Source organism: Petaurus breviceps, unplaced genomic scaffold (genome assembly GCF_028583685.1).
Source record: "Petaurus breviceps papuanus isolate PSGF00001 unplaced genomic scaffold, PetGlider_PUasm1.0 176, whole genome shotgun sequence".
Classification (NCBI taxonomy): domain Eukaryota; kingdom Metazoa; phylum Chordata; class Mammalia; order Diprotodontia; family Petauridae; genus Petaurus; species Petaurus breviceps.
Genome location: NW_027185771.1, coordinates 6,535,697 through 6,558,852, shown reverse-complemented (window position 1 = coordinate 6,558,852; position 23,156 = coordinate 6,535,697). Strand labels below are relative to the sequence as shown.

General features: G+C 36.4%; 1 protein-coding gene across 7 annotated transcripts in view; it reads left to right on the top strand.

The window, feature by feature from the left end:
* The window catches only part of ZC3H18 (zinc finger CCCH-type containing 18), a 76,801-nt gene that overhangs the window by 22,698 nt on the left and 30,947 nt on the right, over positions 1 to 23,156 (top strand). For all 7 annotated transcript variants that reach the window (XM_069085572.1, XM_069085574.1, XM_069085569.1 and 4 more), the window contains 3 exons: positions 1,409 to 1,566; positions 8,689 to 8,806; positions 10,137 to 10,405. In XM_069085572.1, coding sequence (XP_068941673.1) covers positions 1,409 to 1,566; positions 8,689 to 8,806; positions 10,137 to 10,405 — 545 coding nt within the window. The remainder of the gene's footprint in view (positions 1 to 1,408; positions 1,567 to 8,688; positions 8,807 to 10,136; positions 10,406 to 23,156) is intronic.

Here is a 23,156-nt window from a genome sequence, read left to right as displayed (position 1 = left end):
GCCGCCCCTTATTTTTTTCTTAAGGGAAACATAAGTAAATAGTATATCCCTAAGTTTTATAAACTAGGTCAGATGGCCTCAGCCCCTGGGAAGGATACACTACAACCTACTTAGAAGAGAAGACTAGATCTTATTATTTTAAAGGCAATATGATGTAAAAGCAAATGTTTTGAAATCAAAAGAATCTGAATCCCAGCTCTAATACTAGCTATGAGACTGACCATAAACAAGTCAGTTCATCTGTCTGCCTCAGTTTCCTCATCTACAAAATGGAAATCATAATAGCCTCATTAGGTTATAAAGAAGGTATGTGAACTTTAAGGCACTATATAAATGAATTATTGCTGGTTTTATATTTGGTTGGAAATTAAAACCACATCCAGTAATTGTCAGGTGCCTTGTGCAAGCATATATTAGGTTTAACCTGCTCTTAAACCAAATTTCTTACTAAAGAAAATTTCACAAAATACGTTTGACCTAAAAGTCTGTTACTACAGCCCTGACTACAGCCTTCCTTAACGTCCAACAACTAAGAATCACCCCCTTCCTTCACAGTCTTTGTATAGATAAAATGTTAGCCCCTTCTCTTGGATATGACTTCATTTCTGGAAAACTCTTAATGATGAACAAATTAGTCACTGCATTTTTCTCTCCTCTATATATCCTTTTTATTTATTTTTCTGTCTTCTCACCTCCTCCTTCCCCTCACTCAATTTTTTTTTTAAACTTGAGTGACCTTAACAGATTATATTGACACTAAGCAATTGTTTTGAATAGTTAAGTCTTATCCCTATTGTTACGAGCCTTTTGTCTCCTATTCTACCTCTCTCTTCACCTCCTTGCTTTTGGCTGCTTGAATATTTTCAGTCTCTTGACTCAATCCCAAAACTATTTGTGGGAAATGATAGGATCTCTCCCTGTTGGAATATAAGTTAAATCCATGGCTGTGTTTGGTATACCTGGCTTAAGGATTGGATGCAACCAGTGGTTTAATGAAGAACTTGATTTGCTTATTTGCTCCAAAAATCAGTATCATTTAGGATCATGGGATCTAGATCTGGAAAGACCTTTAAAGATCTAATCTAAACCCCTCATTTTACAAATGAAGAAACTGGGTCCCAGAGATTTGTGATTTTGTTGGATACTTTTCTGTGCTTTGATTCTTTAACAAAGCTTATAGGCATCTTTTTTTTTTAAGTTTCTACACCATTATGCAGCTTCTGCCTGACTGCTGTGTTAATTTTAGCATCCTTCCCATTTAGGGTCTCTGGGAGTGCTAGATTCCAAACCAGAATACAGGTGACTGCTAATTTTTCCCCTTTCTCTTCTCCCTTCCCCCATCCTCAGTTATTGTGATAGTATTTTCTTTTTAAATGAATTATATGTTGTTTTATTCTTGCAATGGTAGGTATTAAAAAAGGCAACCATTCGAAAAGAACAGGAGCCTGATTTTGAAGAAAAAAGGTTTACAGTGACCATTGGAGAAGATGAGCGGGAATTTGACAAAGAAAATGAATTTTTCAGAGAATGGAATTATCGGATTACTAGAGATGTCAGAGATACAGCGTAAGAAGTGGAACCATTTTTTCTTTAATGATTTGTGGGAGGGCAATACCAGTATATCTTTCTCTTAGTCTTAGAATTCTTTGGTAGTTATTTGAAAGAGGAATTGCTTCCCTTCTTTTTGGAGGTGTCTTCTTACCTGAAAAACACCTGTGCAGTAGGCAGGAAGTTGGTAAGTGTAAGTTCATGTATTTACCTAGAGTATATTAACTTTGTTCCAGTGTAATGTTTGGCATCCCTGAAACAGCTTCTGTCTATATATTAGCAATTGACTTTTCTTTTATTTAGATCCTTTTAAGTAATTACTGGGGCTTTGTGCTATAGTAGGTGTCCCCTCAACAAGCCATCTGCTGTTCCCATCAAGTCTGAGAGCATATCTTGTAATTGCTCCAGGAGCCTTGTGCTCCTTTCTGCTTCCCTCAGCCCTGCATGGGTACATCAGGAAACAGGAAATCTGTAGAACTCGACATAAAAACACAGAAGACATACTGAGCCTTGACTTGGGGATTGGGTTACAGATCCCACTGCCGACCAACACTGCTGCCTTTGTTTCTCTTCACCATGTTGCTAGAAATTGATTATAGGAGCATGCTTTTGGCAGCAAAAAGCTGTTTCTGTAGCCTAGTGGGGTCACAGCTTTTCTCTGTAAGTTTATTATTTGTATCACCGTTCAGACATAAGGAACATCTTAAAGCCAGGTTTCTACCAAAGAGAATCATTTTGGTTCATTCTGGTTACTTGGCATAAACTAAAGTTTTTAACAGTCCAAATTGGTTTGTCAGAATTTCACAGTTGTAGTTAGTCACTTTTTGCTATCGATCATGGAAAAAGTCATCATGTATCAACATGAATTGTATTCATGAATTTAAATGAAAATTAAAACTTAGTGATGCATGGGACTGATAGATATTTGTCTAGTATTCAGTCGTATAACTTTAACTGACCCTTGATTTCTTAAGTATATTTTGAAATGATCATATATGCAAATATGGCTTCAGAACATCCCTTAATATTCTGTATTCAAAGAAAATTCAGTGCCAAAACTCAATTCTGCCATTGACCTTTTAATGGCTCAGGCAAAGATGGAAATGAAACTTTTATTTATGCCTGATACATAGTAGGTTCTTATGTACTCTCTGAATGAATAAATTAGTAAGAAAGTGTTGCCTAGGTGTCCTTTTGCTCTCAGAAGAGTGGTGAACTTTTAGCTTTACCCGATAAAGTATAATTAGAACTGCTAGAAAAGAATAAACCCAAAGTCAGAGCGGCAGGGTTTTAAAGACCTGTGTAGATGAAGCATTTTGCTAATAAAAAGACTATTATATTTGGGTCCAGTGAAGCAGAACTTGGAATTTTTCTGGATCTTACTTTGTCTCTTCTACAAAGAAAATATATTCCTGCTTTTATGGCATAGGAGGGGGAAGGATTCAAATGGTTATTCACAGCTTATTTCCCAAGAAGTTAATATCCAAAGACTGGTTGACAAATCTGAACATATTTTGTAAAAGAAAATGGGCAAAAGGTGGGAGGATAGGAATTTAATAGAACAGAAAGCGTAATGGACATGTGAAGGGGCAGCTGTTATTTTAAAGCCCCTCACCTGCTGTTTATCTTTTATCTTTTCTGTCATTAATGATCTGTCAGCTTGCCAGACCTGATGGAGCAGAGGTACACTAAAATTTCCTCTCATTAAATCTCCCATAACTGTTTTTCATAATGATAATATAAATTATTTTTATGTATGTAGCATTTTATGGGTTACAAAAATGCTTTCCTCACCTCAACCCTGTGAGGTATATCAGTACTAACATAATTACCCTGTTTTACAGATGAAGATACTGAGATTCAGAGATAAGTGTCTTACCCAAAGCAACACAGTGTCCAAGCCACAATTCCCTGATCCCCTGACTTCAAGCCACATGCTCTGTACCATGTTGTGTCTAGTGACTGTATAGTACTTTGCAAGCATTATGAAACTACATATGTATGTACATATAAACTCTGTGACATAGTACTCTAGAGTACAAATAATAGATAAGTTCGGGCCATATGGTGGGCTGTTGTTGTTTTTTTGTTTTTTTTAATTTAAGATTTTAAAAATCACTTTGGAAAATGGAGAGAATACTATTGACTTGAATGAACCAATCTAAACTGATTACTTTTCTTTCTTTTTTTTTTTAAGCAATTGGGGTTAAGTAACTTGCTCAAGGTTACACGGCCAGTTATTTCTGGGTGTGGTGCTAAGTATGTGAGCCCGGATTCGATCCCAGGTCATGCTGACTCTGGAGCCAGTGCTCTTACTCGCCGAGCCACCTGGCTACCCCTAAGCAATTGGGGTTAAGTAACTTGCTCAAGGTTACATGGCCAGGTGTTTCTGGGTGGGTGCTAAGTGTCTGAGCCCAGATTCAATCCCCAGGTCATCCTGACACTGGGGCCGGTGCTCTTACTCACTGTGCTACCTGGCCACCCCTAAACTTTTCAACATGTCTGACAAGGACAGCTGGAATAGTGGAAGGTAATAGTATAGATACAGACCTTCCATGTCGAAAATGCCATCTTCATTCTTGAGTTTCAGATTTAAGATACCATTAGCAGAAGCATCCTTATGTTAAAAAAGTACACAAACCAAAAAATGATGTCATCTAAGTATTCATGTTGATATCATGCCCATTTTTAAGTTTAAGATCTCTTCATCTAATAAGCTCCCATGTGTTTAGTTATCATCTCTATACTCTTAAATCAATATATTCAGTTTTGATCTCTTGCCTGAGCAAAAATCTCACATCACCCATTATTAATATCATTGTAATTATGCTTCTCCAAACTTTGCTCTTTCTCTTAAATACACCACCATTCTAATCAACCTGATTCATATCTCTCTAGAGACCTTCATTCTCTCATTTTCTTTATATCCAGTTGATTATTAAGTCTTACCTGTTTTATTTCTGATTCCTATAATGACCATGCCCTATCCAGTGACATGGTTACCACCCTAGTTTAGGCCCCCATCACCTTTTGCCTGGACTATTGAAGCAGCTTCCTCATTGGTCTCTCTGCTTCCAGGTGTTCCCTTCACCAAACCATCCTACACAAAGCTGCCAAAATAATTTTCTTAAAGCACATGTCACTCCCTTGCTTGAATCTCCAGTGGCTCCCTGTTGCCTCTAGAATAAAGTAACAAACTCTTTAGCTTGACATTGAAATCCTTTCATAGTCTGGGTCCAGCCTACGTTTTCAGATTTATTTCGTATTACTCCTCTTCACACATACTTTTCCACAGTCAAACAGGCATATATACACTTCTTTGAAGTTGTCATTCCATCTTCTTTCTCCATGTTTCTGTACAGGCTATCCTGTGTGCCTGGAATGCACTTTCTCATCACTTCCACATCTTAAAACCCCTAACTTCTTCAAGGTTCAATTTGGGTGTCACCTTCTCTGGGTATCCTTTAATGATTTCCCTATTTATTAGTGCTCTTTCCCTATCTAAGTGGTTATATTATTTGAGTAAAGGTGGTATTTCCTGCCCCCTCCCCTGCTAGAATGTAAGCTCCCTGAAAACAGAAACTTTTCCCTTTGTGTTTTATCCATATTATAGTACTTTCTGCATAGTAGACAGTAATAAATGATTTTTCAACTGAATCAAGATCTTAGCTTTTTGTAGACTATAAGTTTAAGTAAAGATATGTAAGCTGCCTTTGTTGAGATTATAGTCTAGTTGGAGTATAAGACAAAATTATATGTAAAGTTTAATAAAACTGTTAGATAAAAAATCAGAGAGGTTTAAAGTGCTGTGTGAGTTCTAAAAAGGAAGGATTCGTTTTTTATACTGGGTTGAAATATGTTTAGGAGAAGTTTCAGAGAGGAGATGGAATTTTAGTTGGGCTTTTAAAAAATGAATCAAGAGTAGGTAGAATATTTCAAGCATTGCATGAGCAAAGGCACAGGGCTTGGGGCTTGTTTGGCAGGGCAGAATTTGTTTCATTTTGGCAAAAGCAGAGTATATAAAAAGTTGTAATGGAAGATGAAACAGAAAGATAGGTCACCATGAATGCCAGAGGGAGGTTTTTTAATTTTACCTGTTATGGGTCATAGGGAACCACTGAAAATTTAAGCCAAGTGATGACCTGACCAGATCTGTGCATAAGAAAGTTGATTGTTGGGGCAGGTAGGTGGCACAGTGAGTAGAGCACCGCCCTTGGAGTCAGGAGGACCTGAGTTCAAATGCGACCTCACACACTTAACACTTACTAGCGGTGTGACCTTGGGCAAGTCACTTAACCCCAATTGCCCTGCCCCCTCCAAAAAAAAAGTTGATTGTAGCCAGAGTTATGAAAGATTGATTGGAATGGGAGAAGAGTAGAACAGGAAGTTCTGTCAGGAAGATATTGCAATAATTTAGGTGGGTGGGAATACAGTAGTTTTCAGCATCGCCTGTTTCAGAACTGCAGGGCAAATAATGTTCTGAAACAGTTTAGTCAAAGGAAAATGATTTCTTCTTCCATTCAGCTTTTCCAGAAATTAAACACAATTTTCTCCTATGAGGATTATTTTAATGAAAGGAATTTCTTTTCTTTAAGATGATAATTCTAACTTATAACTATAGTACTTGTATTGAACACAGTAAGTTATAGTTTGGCTTTACCTTAAAGGGATAGAGTTCCTTATATACTTAGCCCTAAAATGTCTGCCTTAAATTAAGAACTCTCTGTAAGTATAGTGGATGATATTTGAAACAAGTTCAAAATCACTTGTGGATACATAGTATTAAAAACAGGCACCATTGACACGAATGAAAATACATGGAACAAATTGGAAGAGGCATCGCCACAAGAACACAGGTGAAACTGCCATAAACAAATAAAGGACATGTTTGCTGAGGTGGGCTGGGCATCCAGGATTGAGCAAAGGGCCTGAAGACGGAAGCGGAACTTCCAAGCTGAATTTTCCATTTGGATTCTCTCTAATGTCCATTGACTTTTCTCTCAAGTAAAGCATAAGCAAGAGTTTTGAAGATAGCACTACATTAAGCCTGGAAGACTTTATCTTTTTGATAGCTTGGTGAGGCAAGCTTTAGAAAATAATCAAAGATGTCTAAATAGGTTATTTTCTACCTAAAAAATTTTTAACTTATAATTTATAGCATAGTTTTACTAGCTGGTGTGTTACGGTTCCACTTAAACAGTGTGACTGCTTTCTGATTAGTAAACTTCGTCTATTGCTACATAGAAAAATGAATAAGAAATTGTGAGAAATTTCAGCTTTGGGGATTTTGGATTCATTTCCAGTTTGTAATCAAACACCTAGAGGCACTGAGTTTCAATTGAGGAGTTCAGATCTAAATTGGGCAACTGATGCCGTTTCCAATTGCTTCTAGGGGTAGTAGAAAGTAACTAAGATTTCCTGATACCTGTTTGAGCTTTTCTAGGTCTTGAGCAGGTAGCAGGTTCTTGCATGTGAGTGAATCATTTGAGTTGTTGTAAAACCAAAGCTGTTCTTTTCTTCTTGCATCTCCTCTGTTGTCATACTTCCTTCTTTTCTTACTTATTAGTAGTTTGAGGGTGTAAGTGATTCAAACATTGCCTTTGGCTTCTTGTTTAGAAAATCTTTGATATCTTTTCCGTCATTTCTCCTAAATCTTTAAACTTTATCACCAGTGTTGATTCTTTTCATCAAATATATGAGTGATTGCTGTGTTCTAAGCATTGTGCTATTTGCTTCTCATATAAAGTATCTAAAGTTATCCCTGCTTTCAAAAGACTTGACAGTCTGTCAGGAGATACATAGTAGGAGGTAGAGTGTGATCAGAAGAAAAGAATGGGTCTGACATCCTGTGCTGTGAGAAAACTTGAGGGAGATATTTCTTGGGAGACCCTTCATGGAATGACTCCTTAATTGGGTCTTGAAGGAGGGAGAAACTTTTTTCCTGTTGTATGCTGAAAAGACATCTGGAAAGTTAGGTTGGTGCATGCTTTTATCAGGTCCTGGAGGGTCAGAACAAGGGATTTAGTGTTATCCTCTACACTCTTGGGAAACCACTAAAGTTTATTATTATTGTGGTGGGAATGGTGATTTTAGCAGGTGACTGATATGATTAAAGCCCAAGCTCCAAGTATTAGGAGAAGTAAAAATGCTTGGTGCCATAGTTAGGAGACTATTTTATTCCAGGATGAGGGCTTGCATTACAGTGGTTGCTTTGGGAGGATTGCATTTGTAAGATATCAAAGAGGTAGAATTAGCAGTATTTGACAGAGGCAAGTAGATGGCAGTGTTAGGGGAAAGTTGGGAGTTGGGGGGAAAGATCAAAGAGTCAAAAGATTCTTTAAGGTTTCAGGCCTAGGTTACTGAGGCAATAATGGTGCTATCCAGTGTAGTGTAAAAGATTAGAGTTCTGGAAAGATATCAGAACAGAATACAGATTTTGGAGTCATCTAAAATGAGATAATAATTGAAGTCATTCAAGTAATTAACACTAAGTAACAGTTGAAGATAGTCTCATCTTCTCTCCCCTTTCCCTTCCTCTAATTATAAAGGGGAAAAAAAGATTACTGGATCAGAGATCATTTAAGATTCTAGTTAATTGACTGAAAATCAAAAAACTGAATGTTAATAGATAAAAAGTTTTGCATGACTTCACAGGTATAATTTTTGCTTGGCTTCTCAAAGGGTGGGGGAGGGGTTCAAGGGGGGGAAGGAATTTGGAAGTGGAAATTTTTAAAACAGTAATAATTAAATAAATGAAAGATCCTACTTAATTAAGAAGATCCTATTCAATTTATGTCCTGGCTCATCTCAATTTCCACTTATAGAAGCCTTCCTTGATTATTTCAGTCATGTTGATTTCAGTTTTCTAGCTCTAAGTGCTTATCATCCATACTATATACTGAGCACTATATTATAGACTTTGTTATTATCTGATTGTTTTATACATATGTTGCTAATCTCTCCAGTTAGATGTAGGCATTTTGTGTTTAGGGTTCATAATTTCATTTGTGTGTCCTATAGCATGTAGCACAATTAAGCCCTGTAGCTTCTGAGTAAATATTTGTTTATTCATAATGTTGCATGTGGGTTTTTTTCCTTCATTCTGCAAGTAGAATTGCCAATCTTTTTTTTTTTCTTCAGACTTGAACCGTATTCAGATCCTTATTATGATTATGAAATAGAACGGTTTTGGCGTGGTGGACAATATGAGAACTTCAGAGTGCAATATACAGAAACTGAACCATATCATAATTATCGAGTAAGTATGAATCATATTTCAACAATATTTTTCTGTATTAAATATAATATATTTTATATATTTATATATAAATACATTTATATAAATATAATGTATATTATATAATATATTAAATATATAAATATATTTCTAAACTTTTTGCTTTTTTGTATGTTGTTTTATTTTTCATTGTAACTGCAGTCTTTTTTTGTGTGTAAGATTTGCTTGAATTTTTTTGTTAGTGTCCAAATTATCATAGCTAAAATGAATGGCCAGGATTTCTACTTAAAATTAAAATTCATTCAGATCTTTCCAATCCTAGATTTGTGGTGGTTATTACAAAGTATTAAATACTATTGATGTATTAATTATCATTCATTCTCATCTCATTATAGTCAGTTTGTAGATCTGAGTTGTGAGCACTTTTTTCTTGGGGTAAGTTGGGTACTTAAAGCTGCATTTCTTATATTTTAAAAGCTGGATATTTAGACTCACCTAATTTAGATTGGTTTTCTCTGCCAATTAATCTGTATTTGTGAATAACTAGTCCATGGCCAGGTACTTACAGGTTGTTCATAATTCATCCATCACCTTGAATCATGATATGCCTAAGCAGAAATTTGGCTAGAAGCCATTGCCATTATCACCACTGTGACTTATGAGACATTATTACAAAATAGTGGACTTTCAAAACAAAAGTTAGAACACATAATAAAAGTCATTCTAATTTGGCCTGATATCAGAAAGGGGTATCCTTAGTGTCAGGGAGAAAGTCTGTTGGTTAGCTTTCTTCTTGTCCCAGTTGTAGGGAATGGATGCTCTTCTGCAATGGGGACAAAGTCTATGGTTTAGGGATTAGAAGGAGCTCTTAGAACATTAGCCACAGAACTTCCTCTCATTTGTGAAAAGATAAATGCCATGGTAGGGAAGCATGCTCTGAGGCAGGATGTCACCACCAAACAATGCAAAGCCAAGCCAGTTCTTTCACAGATGCAGTGATTTGGAGTTCAAAGTGAGGGAGCACATGTTCATAGTTCTTGTACTATGATAGACTTGAACATTTCAGAGTAAGAGTAGATAAAAGTTTCAAAATAGTTCTCTGGTGCTATTCCAGAGGACTGGATAGGTATTTGTTGACCTGAATTCAATATTCAAGCTTTATTTGTGCAGCTCTGGTTTAGTGTTTAATCCATTCCTTAACATTGTACCTAGCAACAACTTCATTGTTTCCTATTTTCTCAGATGAAACTGAAATTTAATTACCATTTGAAACTATAAACTTTGTTTCTTTCATGATCAAGTTAAGTAAATATGTTTAAATAATTGTGTTGTGCATTTTTTTTTAACTCAGGAGAGGGAAAGGGAGCGAGAGAGAGAAAATAGACAGAGAGAACGGGAACGGGAACGTGAGAGAGACCGAGAAAGGGAACGGCGGCAAAGGGAGAGAGAGCGAGAAAGAGAAAGAGAACGGGACAAAGAGCGCCAACGAAGGAAAGAGGAATGGGAACGAGAACGAGCCAAGAGAGATGAAAAAGACAGGCAGCACAGAGACCGGGACAGAGAAAAAGAGCGAGAAAAAGAAAAGGAGAAACCAAAACCTAGATCCCCTCAGCCACCAAGGTAGGATATTTCCCAGGTACTTTGGGTGTAGGGGTAGGTGAGGTTTGGGAGTATTTGCCAAGTCTTCCAGTAGATTTTATGTTCCAGATGAGACAATTACTCATTTCTCTTCTATGTTCCCTGGGACAAAATATTGTTTAATTCTTTTTGGACACTAAGTGGTGCTGGAGGAGATTAAAATACACTCCCTTTACAATTTTGTTTTTTAAGTGAGAGAGTCTTTAACTTAAGAGTAATTTGGTATTTCATTTTTTCGTCACTAAAGTATGTGTAGCTAGGAGATTCCAGAAATTGTTTTTTCCAGGCCTTTTTTCTTTTAAGTTTTGTACCATTTATGTGGTAGTGTCTTCATATACAATGACCAATATAACCTGATGATTACTTTCCCAGCTAGTCCTTTTGGACTTAGAACGCCCCTTCCAATTTGAGAGCCTATGGTCCTTTATTTGCTTATTTGAATAGGAAAATAGACTGTATGTTTCAAGTAATGGGTTTTTTAAATAAGTAAATTGTGTGTGTATGTGTGTGTTTTTTAAAAACACTTTGAACTCTGAAAACGCTATGTAAAGATACTTTCATGATGTTAAAATTAAAAGGTATGATCATAAAATATCTTGTTAATTACATAATATTGAAGGTGATATTCATGTAACTTCCTGGGGTAGAAGTTATAAGTAGGTCATAATGAAGTCATATTTGGGCTGATACCTGAGGACTTACTTCAGACCATAGATTTCCCCAGCAAATATTTGTCACCCTTGAAGCTTTTTCTGATTCACCTCCAAGCCAATTGTTCTTTCTCTTTTCTAAAACTATTATTGTTATTATGCTCTTTGCATCTCATGATAAGAGTTTGGGGACTTAAAAATCAGTTTGTGAGGAATAGTTTGGAAACTCCTGGTCTAGATTCTAAATGATTATCAAAGTGCTAGATTTGGAGTGAGACCTGGGTTCACACATCCAACTTTAGATACTTGCTGTGCTGAGCTTGGGACAGCTAGCTGGTACAGTGGATAGAGCACTGGGCTTGAAATTGGGAATATTCATCATCATGAATTCAGATCCAACCTCAGACACTTACCAGCTGTGTGACCCTGAGCAAGTCACTTAACCCCATTTGCCTCAGTTTTCCTCGTGGGTCAAATGAGCTGGAGAAGAAAATGGCAAACCTCTCCAGTCTTTGCCAAGAAGAGCCCAAATGGGGGTCACAAAGAGTCAGACATGGCTGAAACGATTCCATAAAATGGTGAGCTCATGGTTAGAGTACTTCATCTGAATTTCCTCTTCTGCAAAATAAGAAAAATATACTTCCTGCCTCACAAAATTATTAAAACGAAAGCACCACACAGATGAAAGCCCTTTCTGAGTGATAGAAATGAGAGATGATGGACCTGAATGAACCCTGTTATCTTCTAAGTTTAGCTATGCAGAATTGAAGCCTAGTTTCTTTCTAAATGCTTCAGTAAGGTAAATATAGGACTTTGGGCATGGAATGGAACTGGGCAAGGAACTAGGAGGAAAATAGTGAAATAGAGAGCAGAAGGAAAAAATCCTTTGAGCAGAGTGTCCTAAAAGTTTTTAAGATAAGAGAAATAGTTAAATTTTATTGTAAAAACTGCACTTTCTTTTAAAAAAACCTAGTGTGTCTGCCATCTGAGAACTAAATCTCATTTTATCAATTTTAAATGATATGCATAAAAGTTGAATAATGATTAATTTTTTGTAGGAGAAGTTACTGAATTGAGGCTTCCTGACTTATGGCACTTAAAATCATATCTACTTTATAGAAAAATTTGTTGTGACTTTTACTTGCTATTCTGAACTTTTTTAAAAAAATCAACTACCATTTACTAAGTAGCTAGCATCTAAGCTAGTACTACTGAAGCGCTGGAATATAAAGACAGAGGTGAAATAGATTATGCCCCTGAAGAAATTAAATTATGTCATTAATAACAAGTATACATACAAAACAGATGTAAAGTGATTTTTTTTATGGGGGAAAGATACCAGGAACTATTATGAGGATAAAGAAAGGCCTTATATAGAAGGTTATTGTTGAGCTGAGGCTTGATGGAAACCAAGGATTCTGGGAGGCAAAAATGAGGAAAGAATGCCTTCTAGTTATGAGGCTAGCCAGGGCAAAGGTGGGAAATGGAGTGCTGGTTATGAGGTACTGGGCCTTTGGGAGTGTGGAGGGGAGTAATGTGTAAGAAGACAAGAAAGGTTGGCTGACAGCAAATTGTGAAGTTGTGTTTAAATGACAAATAGAGAAGTTTATATTTGACCCTAGAGTTAATAAGGGAGCCAGTGGAATCTGAAAAGGGGAATATCCTATGCTTTAGGAAAGTCATCAGGGCAGCTCTATGGAGGATAGATTGGAGTGGGAGGAAACTTGAGGCAAGAAGTGTATTGGAGCTACTTTGGAGCTACAAAGTTCACACTTTGGGGGAACTAAACTAACATGATGGCTGGCTAATAGAGAGAAGAGAATGAAAACAAGACCTGTTGTAAAGGTGAAAGGGCAATCGTTTGGATTTGGGGAGTGAGGAGTTGAGGATGACATTGGGATTGTCGTTCTGAGTGACTGGAAGAATGAATCGTTCCCTCTAGAGAAAAAGGAAAGTTTGGGAAATGGATTCATTTTGGAGAAAGATGATGAATTCTGTTTTGGACTCAATGAGTTTGAGGTGTCTTTGAGATACCCAGTTTGAAATGTCCAGTAGGAAGTTGGATATGAGGGACTGGAGCTCAGAAGAACGATGATGGCTAGATATTTAGATCTAAGAGTCACTGGCATAATATTTAGGAGATGATGAAGTAAGAGTGTGGAGAAAAAAGAGAAGGGGGCCCAAGAGGGCCTTATGGTGCACCTTCAGTAAGGGGGCATGGTTTGAATGGTCAGCCAGCCAGGCAGACTGAGAAAGAGCAGCCAGGGAGGAATCACAGAACAGACAGTATCCAGGAGCAGGAGGTAGTCAACAATGTCGGTGCTTTGGAGAGGTCAAGAAAGATGACAGTTGAGAAAAAGTCATCAGATTTAGCAGGTAAGGGATTGTTGGTAACTCTGGAGAGAGCAGTTTCAGTTGTGGTGAGGTTGGAAGCCAGAGTGCAAGGAATTGAAAAGGGAGTGAGAGGAGGAAGAGTAGAGACAAAGAATGGAGACTTTTTCTAGGAGTTTGGCCAAGAAAGAGAAGGAAAGATTGATGGCATCATACAGCGATAACACTGCTTGTCGTAATTTGAAGATAATCCAATAATAATTCAACAGTATTTTTTTTTAATTTTTAAAATATTTTTTTCAATTAACAGTCATTAACTTGTCTCCTTCCCACTTTGTTGTCCTCCTCCCATCCCCATCCCCACCCCCAGGGATGGAATCAAAACCCCTTCAGCAAATACACAATCAAGCTGAACAAAATCCCCACATTGGCTATGTCCAAAAATGCATGTCTTACTCTGCACATCTGATCCATCACCACTCAGGAGGGAGGCAGCATTCTGAATCATTGTTGATCGTTGCATTGGTCAGAGTTCTTAGTCTTTCAAAATGTGTTTTTACAATGTTGGTGTTATAGTATAAATTATTCTGGTTCTGCTCACTTCACTATGCATCATTTCAAAGTGAGGTTCAAATAACAGCTATTTCCCCCCTACCCTTTCATCATTTGTATAGACTTCTATTTGTGTCCCTTGATTACATGAGAAAATAAGTTCATCCCTCCTATTCCTCTTCTTCTTATTGTATGTTTCACCCTTCCTACCTCCCCTTTCCTGTTTGTAAGATCATCACAACATAACATGTATTAATCCCAGAACAGCCATCTTATTGAACTCCATCTTTAATCCCAGGGGACATTACAGATCTCAGGATGCTTTTATCCTTTCTCTCTCCATTAGAATGCAAACACTTCATCCTTATTGGTTACTTGTCTTCTCCTTACTCCTGTGTTTGTAGTTCAAAGTTTCTACTTAACTGTAATATTTTATCAGGAATGATTGGAAGTCCTTTTTCATTAAAGGCCGATTTTCCCCCTGTAGGATTACATTCTGTTTTCCTAGCTAAGTTATTCTTGGTTATGAGCTTTTGCCCTTGTTTTCTATATTCTTTACTCCTTTGTAATGGTAGCTGCTAAATCTTGTTGTATTTCCTCGGCACTTGAACTCTTTTTCTCTGGCTACTTACAGTATTTTTTCTTTGACCTTGACACTCTGGATTTTGTCTCTTGATGTTCCTGCAAATTTTCATTTTCAGATTTCTTTCAGGAGGTTACTGATGGGAGGTAGCCTTTGAGGAATAGACTTCCATTGGTAAACCTCTAGTTTCTCCATTATTTGTGACTTACCTTATACTTCCTGTTTTAATCTTCTTCTATTACTTTTCTGCCAAAGTATGATCAAGCCCTTTAATTCACTAGCTCTCTTGCCAGCTATTGAGACAGCCAATTATAGATTCTGGGAGTCGATGAGGTATAGATAGAATATCTTGACTCATGTCCCCCTTGCTCTGTAACCTTTCTCCCTAGTCTATTCAAAATTTCCTCATCACCTCCTGGACATAAAAACAGCTCTCCTAATTCAGTGTGAGTTGGCAGACCACCAACTGGCATTTTGCCTGAATTCACTTAAGCAGCACGATGCCAGTGTATTGGGCTCAGAGACAGAAGAGTAAACTTGATGTATGTCCAAGCTTTATTTGTGTTTTTCAGGTCCAAGCAAAAAGCTAATAAATATTTAGTCCTTGAATTGTGGGTGCATTCTACAAATGTTCAGGGTGGTTTCTGATATCACTATGGGTTTGTACATTATGATAGAAGATTTCTTGAAATCAGTAGATGGTTTTTTTTTTTAATAATCCATGACTTAGGTTTGCCACTGTCTGTATACCTCACTTTATTCAATAGGCATCTTCCATAATTAAACATGAATGTTGCAGGAGAGCTTCCTCCTTAAGGGAACACTGTGATGACAAAACCTTTTTTAATTTAAAAAAAAAAAGTCACCTTCTAGTTTTTTTGGGGGGGGGCAGCCGGGGGTATACATTTTAATAAATAGTAAAACTCCCTTAATTTAGACTTTATTAATTTGCAATAACTTAGAAGTGGGATCAAATTTGACTTTTACATGTCCTATGAAAAAGTAACTTGAAAGGCCCAAGAGTTTAACTGCTGGGTTTCTGTGACTAGTTTGTTATTAGAAGTTTTTTTATTATGTTCTCCTTCCCTTAAAAATGTGGTTTTTCCAATTCGGCTTTCTAAGTCAGAAGGATATATTTTTTTAAAACTTCTGGAGCACTGTATATTCCATTATATTCATATTTAAAATTCTTTTATTAAGGATTCTTTTTGCCACTTTTGAATAGAAGAATGAAAATAGAACTATGTAAAAAATAGAGAGGACCAACCCCATTTTTTAATTTACCAAGAGCATGAATTTTAACATTAAATGTCCTAATGAAGTTAGCATGATACATGGGCAGATGGTTTAGTTACAGAATCTCCTAGTTAGATCAGCTACTTTCAGTTTTGTGTCCATGCCTTCCTGCATTATAAGTAGAGTCTTGTAGGTTTTTTATACATCAAGATTTTCAGAATTAAGAATGCAAGCTTAATAGAAATATGTTGGGTTGGAAAGTCTAGTCCTGGCTCTGCCACAAGTTAGTGCTCTGTGACCTATTAAGGTTGCTTAAAGTTTCTGGAACTTAGCTACAAAATGATGGGTAGAACTGTTTAATCACTAATGTCCCTTCTGACCTAAACCCTACAACCTGGATCCTCAGGCTGTGTTTCTGTTAATTATCTGTTACATTCTCTTAACATTGATTATTGATAAGATTGTTCCATATTCTTTAAACCATATCTCATTGGTGCTAAAAGGCTTTAAAATCTTAGGACCTATTACCCTAATTTACCTGAATCCTTTATTCTTGAAAGGCTAGAGTTTCAGCTAGACCAGCATTTCCAAAAGTGGCCTTTCTTTGACCATCTGGGTTTGTAACAATAGATTATCTTTATTTTAATCGTGAACTTTTATTAGGAAATTTTTGTTGTGAACAAACATGAACATTTCAGTGTACAAAAGAACAGAAAAAGAGGATTTTATTTGAAACTTTGAGTCTTTACTAGAGCGATAACTTTGTGTAGGGTATCCCATTTCTGTTGCAAACATGTCTTTCTAATCACCCTTCCAGGATAAGTTAAACTTTTCAAAGTTCTCTGACATGTAGGAATTTTGATGGATACTATGATTAAATAATTTTTTCACATTCTATTCATCTACAAAGAGGAGAGTTATATCCCCCCAAACATTAAAGTTTAAATAAGTGTAAGGGTTTTGTCAGATACCAGTTAGCATCTGTTATACAGCTTTATCCAGGTATTTCCTCTGATGTCATCTCAGAATATCCGAGAATCCTAGCATTCACTAGTACCATCCTGAACCAACCTCTTCTTTGTTTCCAGACGTTAAAAGGATAAATGATATATTGTGGCAACATGTTAGAGAATATGCACCATAAATATAATTTTCAAAATCTCAATTGACTTTAAACCAAAAAGATAATAATATTTATTAATAGTCTTTACTAGTCTGTTTACTTTTAATTCTTTCATGCAAATTCTAAATCAGTGGGAACCTTTTAAATCACAAAATTTTTGTCTCTTAATCCCAAGTGGGTAAACTCCTGACGTGGCATAAGAGGAACACACACACACAAAATACAAATACTCCTCTGCTGAAGTAGAGGGCAGATATAAAGAAAGTATGAATTTGATAATGGACTATCTTGTCTCTTGTCCAAAGATCAGCCTAAGTTCATTTTGGAGAGACTGATCACAAAATTGGCTACAGATAGTGAAATTTTTTGCCTCAGCAATTCTTGAATCCCACCTAAATGATTAGAAATCTTATCATCTGAATCAAGGAAAGAGTACCCAGAATGAAATCACAAATCCTTAAGATGAGAAGATTATCAGAAACATCACTAAAGAAATATAAGGTTCCTGGGGATAAGTCAGTAAGTGTTCTCTAAACCAAAGGTTCTTAACCTAGGATCCCTGAACTTGTTTGTTTGGTTTTTCTTTTTAATATTTTGATAACTTTATTTCACTTTAATTGGTTTCCTTCTCAATCCTTTCTACTTTAATTTGTGCATTTTAAAACCTCTTCACCCACATAATTTAAGAAGAGGTCCATAGTTTTTGACAGACTACCCAAGGGGTCCATGACTCAAAAAGCTTCACTCTAAAATATTCACTATAATCTGACCCTCATTTTTCGTAGTTTTTGATATATCCTCCCTACTTGGAATATTTTTTGTTCTTGTTCATTCATTTCAGTTGTGTCTGACTCTTCCTGACCCCATTTGGAGTTTTCTTGGCAGACATACTGGAGTGGTCTGCCATTTCCTTCTCCAGTTCATTTTATGGATAAGGAAACTGAGGCAAACAGACTTGCCCATAGTCACACAGCAAGTATCAGAGGCCAGAGTTGAATTCAGGAAGATGATTCTTCCTGACTCCAGTCCTAGCACTCTGTGCTCTATGGCGCCACATAACTGCCCCACTTGGAATATTTATTTTATGGCAGTTCTCATTTTCCTCCTCCTACACTCTTTTACTAGTTCCTTTTCACTTCCCTGATTGCTCTGCTCTAGGAAATAAGCTGGTAAGTTCATGTTGTTTGTACTTCCACTTTTTTTTGTTGTTATTTTTTGTTTTTTAGAGGGCACTTGGGGTTAAGTAACTTGCCCAAGATCACATGGCTAGGGGTGTGTGTGTGTGTGTGTGTGTGTGTGTGTGTGTGTGTGTGTGTGTTAAGTGTCTGAGACCAGATCAGAACTCAGGTCCTCCTGACTCCAGAGCCAGCACTCTACTCACTGCACCACCTAGCTGCCCCCTGTACTTCCACTATGAGAATTTCTTATCTCCATTTTCTTATGTTGCCCAGCATTTATTTTCAACTTATTTTTTAATTATTTTACTAAAAAAACAATGTTTGAACATCAGTACAACCATTTGTTTACATTTTAAATTATTGTCAACACATAAAGTAACAACTTTTCAGTCTCTTTAAGTTTTAATCAGGATACTTTGTCCAGTCTGATTCTGCCGCCTATTTCATTTTGAAATACTTAGTAAGTCTTTATTTCTTTGTATTACTTATAATTTATAATATTTGTTATTTAGCAAAAGGTTTCAATTACAGAGGTCCATGTGACCTTAATGTAACCCTCCACTCCTTACTATCACTCACTTCACATATCAAATAGCTAACTGTTGCTGTTTCTACCTCCATAGTATCTTTCACATTTATATCCTTCTTTCGATCCATATAGCTACTATCCTAGATCAATTCTTTATTATCTGCAGCCTGAACTATTGCAGTAGCCTCCTAATTGGTCTCTCTGCCTCAAGCCTTTCCCCACTCTAAGCACTCTTAAGTGTCTGAGGTCAGATTTGAACTCAGGTCCTCCTGACTCCAAGCTCTGTTCACTGCATCACCTAGCTGCCCCTGTGGACAAAATTATTGACAATGCAAGTAAATTATAATTTTTTGTTTCTTTATATTTTTATTTCTATATTATATCTTGTACTACATATAATATATATATATAGCTTCTTTAAAAATATTTTAATATTCGTTATGTTTTCCTTTTGCTCCATTCACTTATTTCACATGATTTGGCATTGAGCTCACAAGATTTTGACATGTTCTTTAATTACTCATCATGAGATCACACTTACCACATGGAATATTAAGCATACCTTCTACAAACAGTTCATTTTTCCAAGTCTTAACAGTTTTAAGTCAGTCAAGTTCACAGGCAGCTGAAATGTCTTTCTCTCTATCTCTTGGATAAATAGGTACCATCATTTAGTATTCCCTCAGTGGGATCAAGACTTCCAGATCCACTGGAAACTTTTTTTAAAATCCCCCAAACATGTTTTGGAGTGCATGTTTTATAGTCTGATGAAGATACCCAATCTTACCTACTCATCTGAACTTTTTCTGATCATAGTTTTGTCATAGCCTTAAATGAAAAGGTGAGTTTCATCAGTAAAACCTACCTTTTCTCAATCTTGAGTACTTTAGCTTTTATGTTGTTTTGCCTGTGACAGTAGTTTTTTCTTCACAAGAACAGTTAGCAGCTATTTGTTTTTAAATTATTCTTGCTGTTTGTTCCTCCAACTTCAGGAAGCCTTAACTAGACAACAGAGGAATCAATTACAACCCTTTCATTTTCTAGATCCCTCTGAAGGTCTTTGTCTGTTTTCAGAGAATTAATTAGACTTTTGTGCATCAACAGTTTCAGTTCTCCATGGCGTTTTAAACCTCAGTTTGCTTTGAGCTTCAGGGCAGCTGATACTATTTTGTTGTGAGTTTGAATGATTTTGGAAAGGCTTAACTTCCTCATACCAGCAGCTGCTACACTATCTATAATAGTCATTGATGTATGCTTTTTAAAGCTACAACTTTTGCCTGTGCCCTTTGAAAAATATCCATTCTTAAAAACCAAACCAAAGAGAGCAATGGAATGTGTTTATATCATAAAATCATGAAATAATAACAAATTCAACTAATAAAACTAACTAAAGGAAACCAATTCAATACAGCTTCTGAAAAATTGCATAGTGTGGTGCAGGGATTCTCAAACTTTCTGTGTTCAGGACCCCTTGACACTCTTAAAACCGTTCATCATCTCACCACCCCCAAGAGCTTTAGTTTATATGGGTTATATCTGTTGATACTTACTATATTAGAAATCAATCAGTAAATTAAGTACTTACTGTGTGTCAGGTACTGCACAGTGCTGAGAATACAAAGAAAGACACAAGACAGTTCTTGCTCTCAAAGAGCTCACAGTCTATGTTGAGGGAGACAACATGCGAGTAATTATTTGTAAACAAACTATATACAGGAAGCATGGAAAATAATCAACAGAGAGAGTGCACTAGAATTACAAGAGATAAGGAAAGGCTTCTGGTAGATGAGATTTTAGCTGGTACTTTTGAAATAAGCCAGGGATGTCAGAAGAGAGAGCAGAAGATCCCCTGAAGGGGTCTTGGAGACCCCAGAGTACCTCTGGAATCACACTTTGAGAAGAACTTGTAGATAAGAGTGCTAGATTTGAAATCGGTAAGACTTGTGTTTTCGTGTACCTGAATTTAACCTAGTTATAAAATAAGAATGACTGAATCCTGTTACTAATCCATTTGAACTAATATTACCATCTTTCTTGTAAAAATGTTTTATTTCACTTCCAAATTTTTCTTTTCTTTTTTCTCCCCAAATCTTGACATTCTTTTTCCTTAGATTCCTTAGAAAGAGCCTTTTCTTGATTTTTTTTTAAAAAAGGCTTTGCTGTATTCAGTTGTCTGTAACTTTTTGCCAGCTTCCATCCTATTTCATTTATTACTCTGTGTTTTACTTATGGGGTTGAATGGATTTTGAATTTTGTCACTTGATTTTTGCTGGATTCCATGAGTAGTAAATGAGCTAAAGGCTAACTAATTGTAGGCCTAATTGTAGTCATATGGTGTTTGTTTTAATTTATGTAAATATACTGATTCAAGAAAAAAGAAATTTATACATGACTCCATAGATACTATAAAGCCACTAAGGACTAATTCCATAAGTCAAATGTCCCTGACCTCCCACTCTATTTCTTCATTTAATTACACTCAGTTTTCTCTGATGATCCAAGTGATGAAGGATTGCTTAAAATTAAACTTCCCCCCTTTCTTTTATAGCAAAATCAGTCCACTGAGTATGCTGTTATATGGTGAACTATATACATACTTTAAAATTGTGTTCTGTTGTGGTAAAAATCTGTGCTTTCTTTGATTTAAAACTTCAAGGGCTTTCCCACTTCAGAATTTTATGCCCTTTGCAAAGTACTTATGTACTAAAATATGTTTTGTTGGCAGTGTTTACTTTGAGCTCTTTGGAGAAATGGGTATTAAAAAAATTTTTAAGTGATTTTTTTTTTAAACACTGCTTCCTGCTAGTGGAAAGTGAAAAAGTTCCTGACAGTATTTATCTACAGGCAGGCTGTTGTGCTTTCTTTGTTATATTTGAAAGCATCTTTCTTGGTAGTTCATACCAAATGTCACCACTCACTTGATTTGTTCTTTACAGACTTTCTTTTTGCAAACTTTATTTAAAAGTAGCATCTTCTTCCTTTAAGGCCAGCATTTTGAGGAACAAGATATGGGTGCTGTCCTTCCAGTTAGATTGAAATTCTTTCAGTACTTATTTAGCAGCAGGTGGCATTGCTGTCAGTTCCCTCACCTAATAAAGGATTGACTCAAACTAGTGAGTAGATTCCTGTTTCCACCTGTTCTGCTATAGTTCTCAGGGACTGTTAATCATCCCTGTAAATTCATTGTGCTGTACTTCAACTTGTTTCCACTGGATTCTGGGAGTTGTTCAGCTATTTAGAACTGATGGAAGAACTTGGAGAAAGTTTTCATATGGAAAAGGTAAAAACAATATTTTTTGTATCTGTGAAGTAATAGAAAATTATCCTCTTGCTACGAATATTTTATAGTCCAGAAACAAAAATCATTACTATGGGCCAAAATTTATTCTAGTTAAATTCCTCCTTGAATCACCAAGTCATGGTTTAGCTTGATTCCAGGTTTTCTATAGATTAAGGTATCTAATATTAAATTAAAATCTAATCATTTTTTCCTTTTATAAATGTGAAGAACCATTTGCATTGCTCCAGTTTTCAGGAGCCTCCTTTGTACCTATTTGAATCATCAGTAATAGCTTGGTTCAGCAGAGACTTTGGCTAGCCTTAGAATTATGTAGAGTGCAAGTTGTCAGATCTGCAGATTTGTGCACATCCATTTTAAGTAGTGTGACACCTGTTCTTTCATCTCTTAATTCAAGTATTTGTTGAGAATATATATACTTATCAGGGACATTGTTAATTAAATTCAGGTTTGAATAGGGTTTGGAGCAAATGACCTTGAGGTCTTTCTTCAAGTTTTCAGACATTCCTCAAGCTTCTTAGTTCCATTCTTCAAGGAGCTACCCTAGTCTGCACCAGGTAAATTTAGTTCATGGGACGCAAAGCTGAAAAGAGCCTTATCTCTTCATGCCTAGATTGTTCTAGTAGCCTCCTAGCAGGTCTTCCTGCCTCAAGTCTCTAGTCCCACTCCATTCCATCCTCTATTCAGAAACTAAAGTGATTTTCCTAAAGCATAGATTCCATCATGCTATACACCCATACTCTTCACTCAGTAAACTCCAGTGGCCCCTTATATTAAATACTCTGTTTGGCATTCAAAGCCTTTCATAACCTAGCCCCCTTCTACATTCCAGTCTCCTTATACTCACTCCCCTGTTAAATACTAACTGGCTTTCTGGCTGTTCCACAAACAAGACACTCCATCTCTTGGTTCTAGGCATTCTCTGGCTATCCCCCTTGCTTGGAATGTGCTCCCTCCTCATCTCTGCTTACTGACTTCCTTGGCTTCCTTTAAGTCCCAAGTAAAATCTCATCCCAGTGTCTTCCTCAGTTAATAATTTCCGATTTTTCCTGCATGTAGCTTACTTTACATATATATATATATATATATATATATTTGTTCGCATATTGTCTCTCCCATTAGATTGTAAACTCTCTGGGCAGGGACTGTTTTTTGCCTCTTTTTCTCTCCAGAGCTTAGCACAGTGCCTGACACATAGTAGGCACTTAATAAATGTTGATTGATTGAGATCATCTAGTCTAATCCTCTTATTT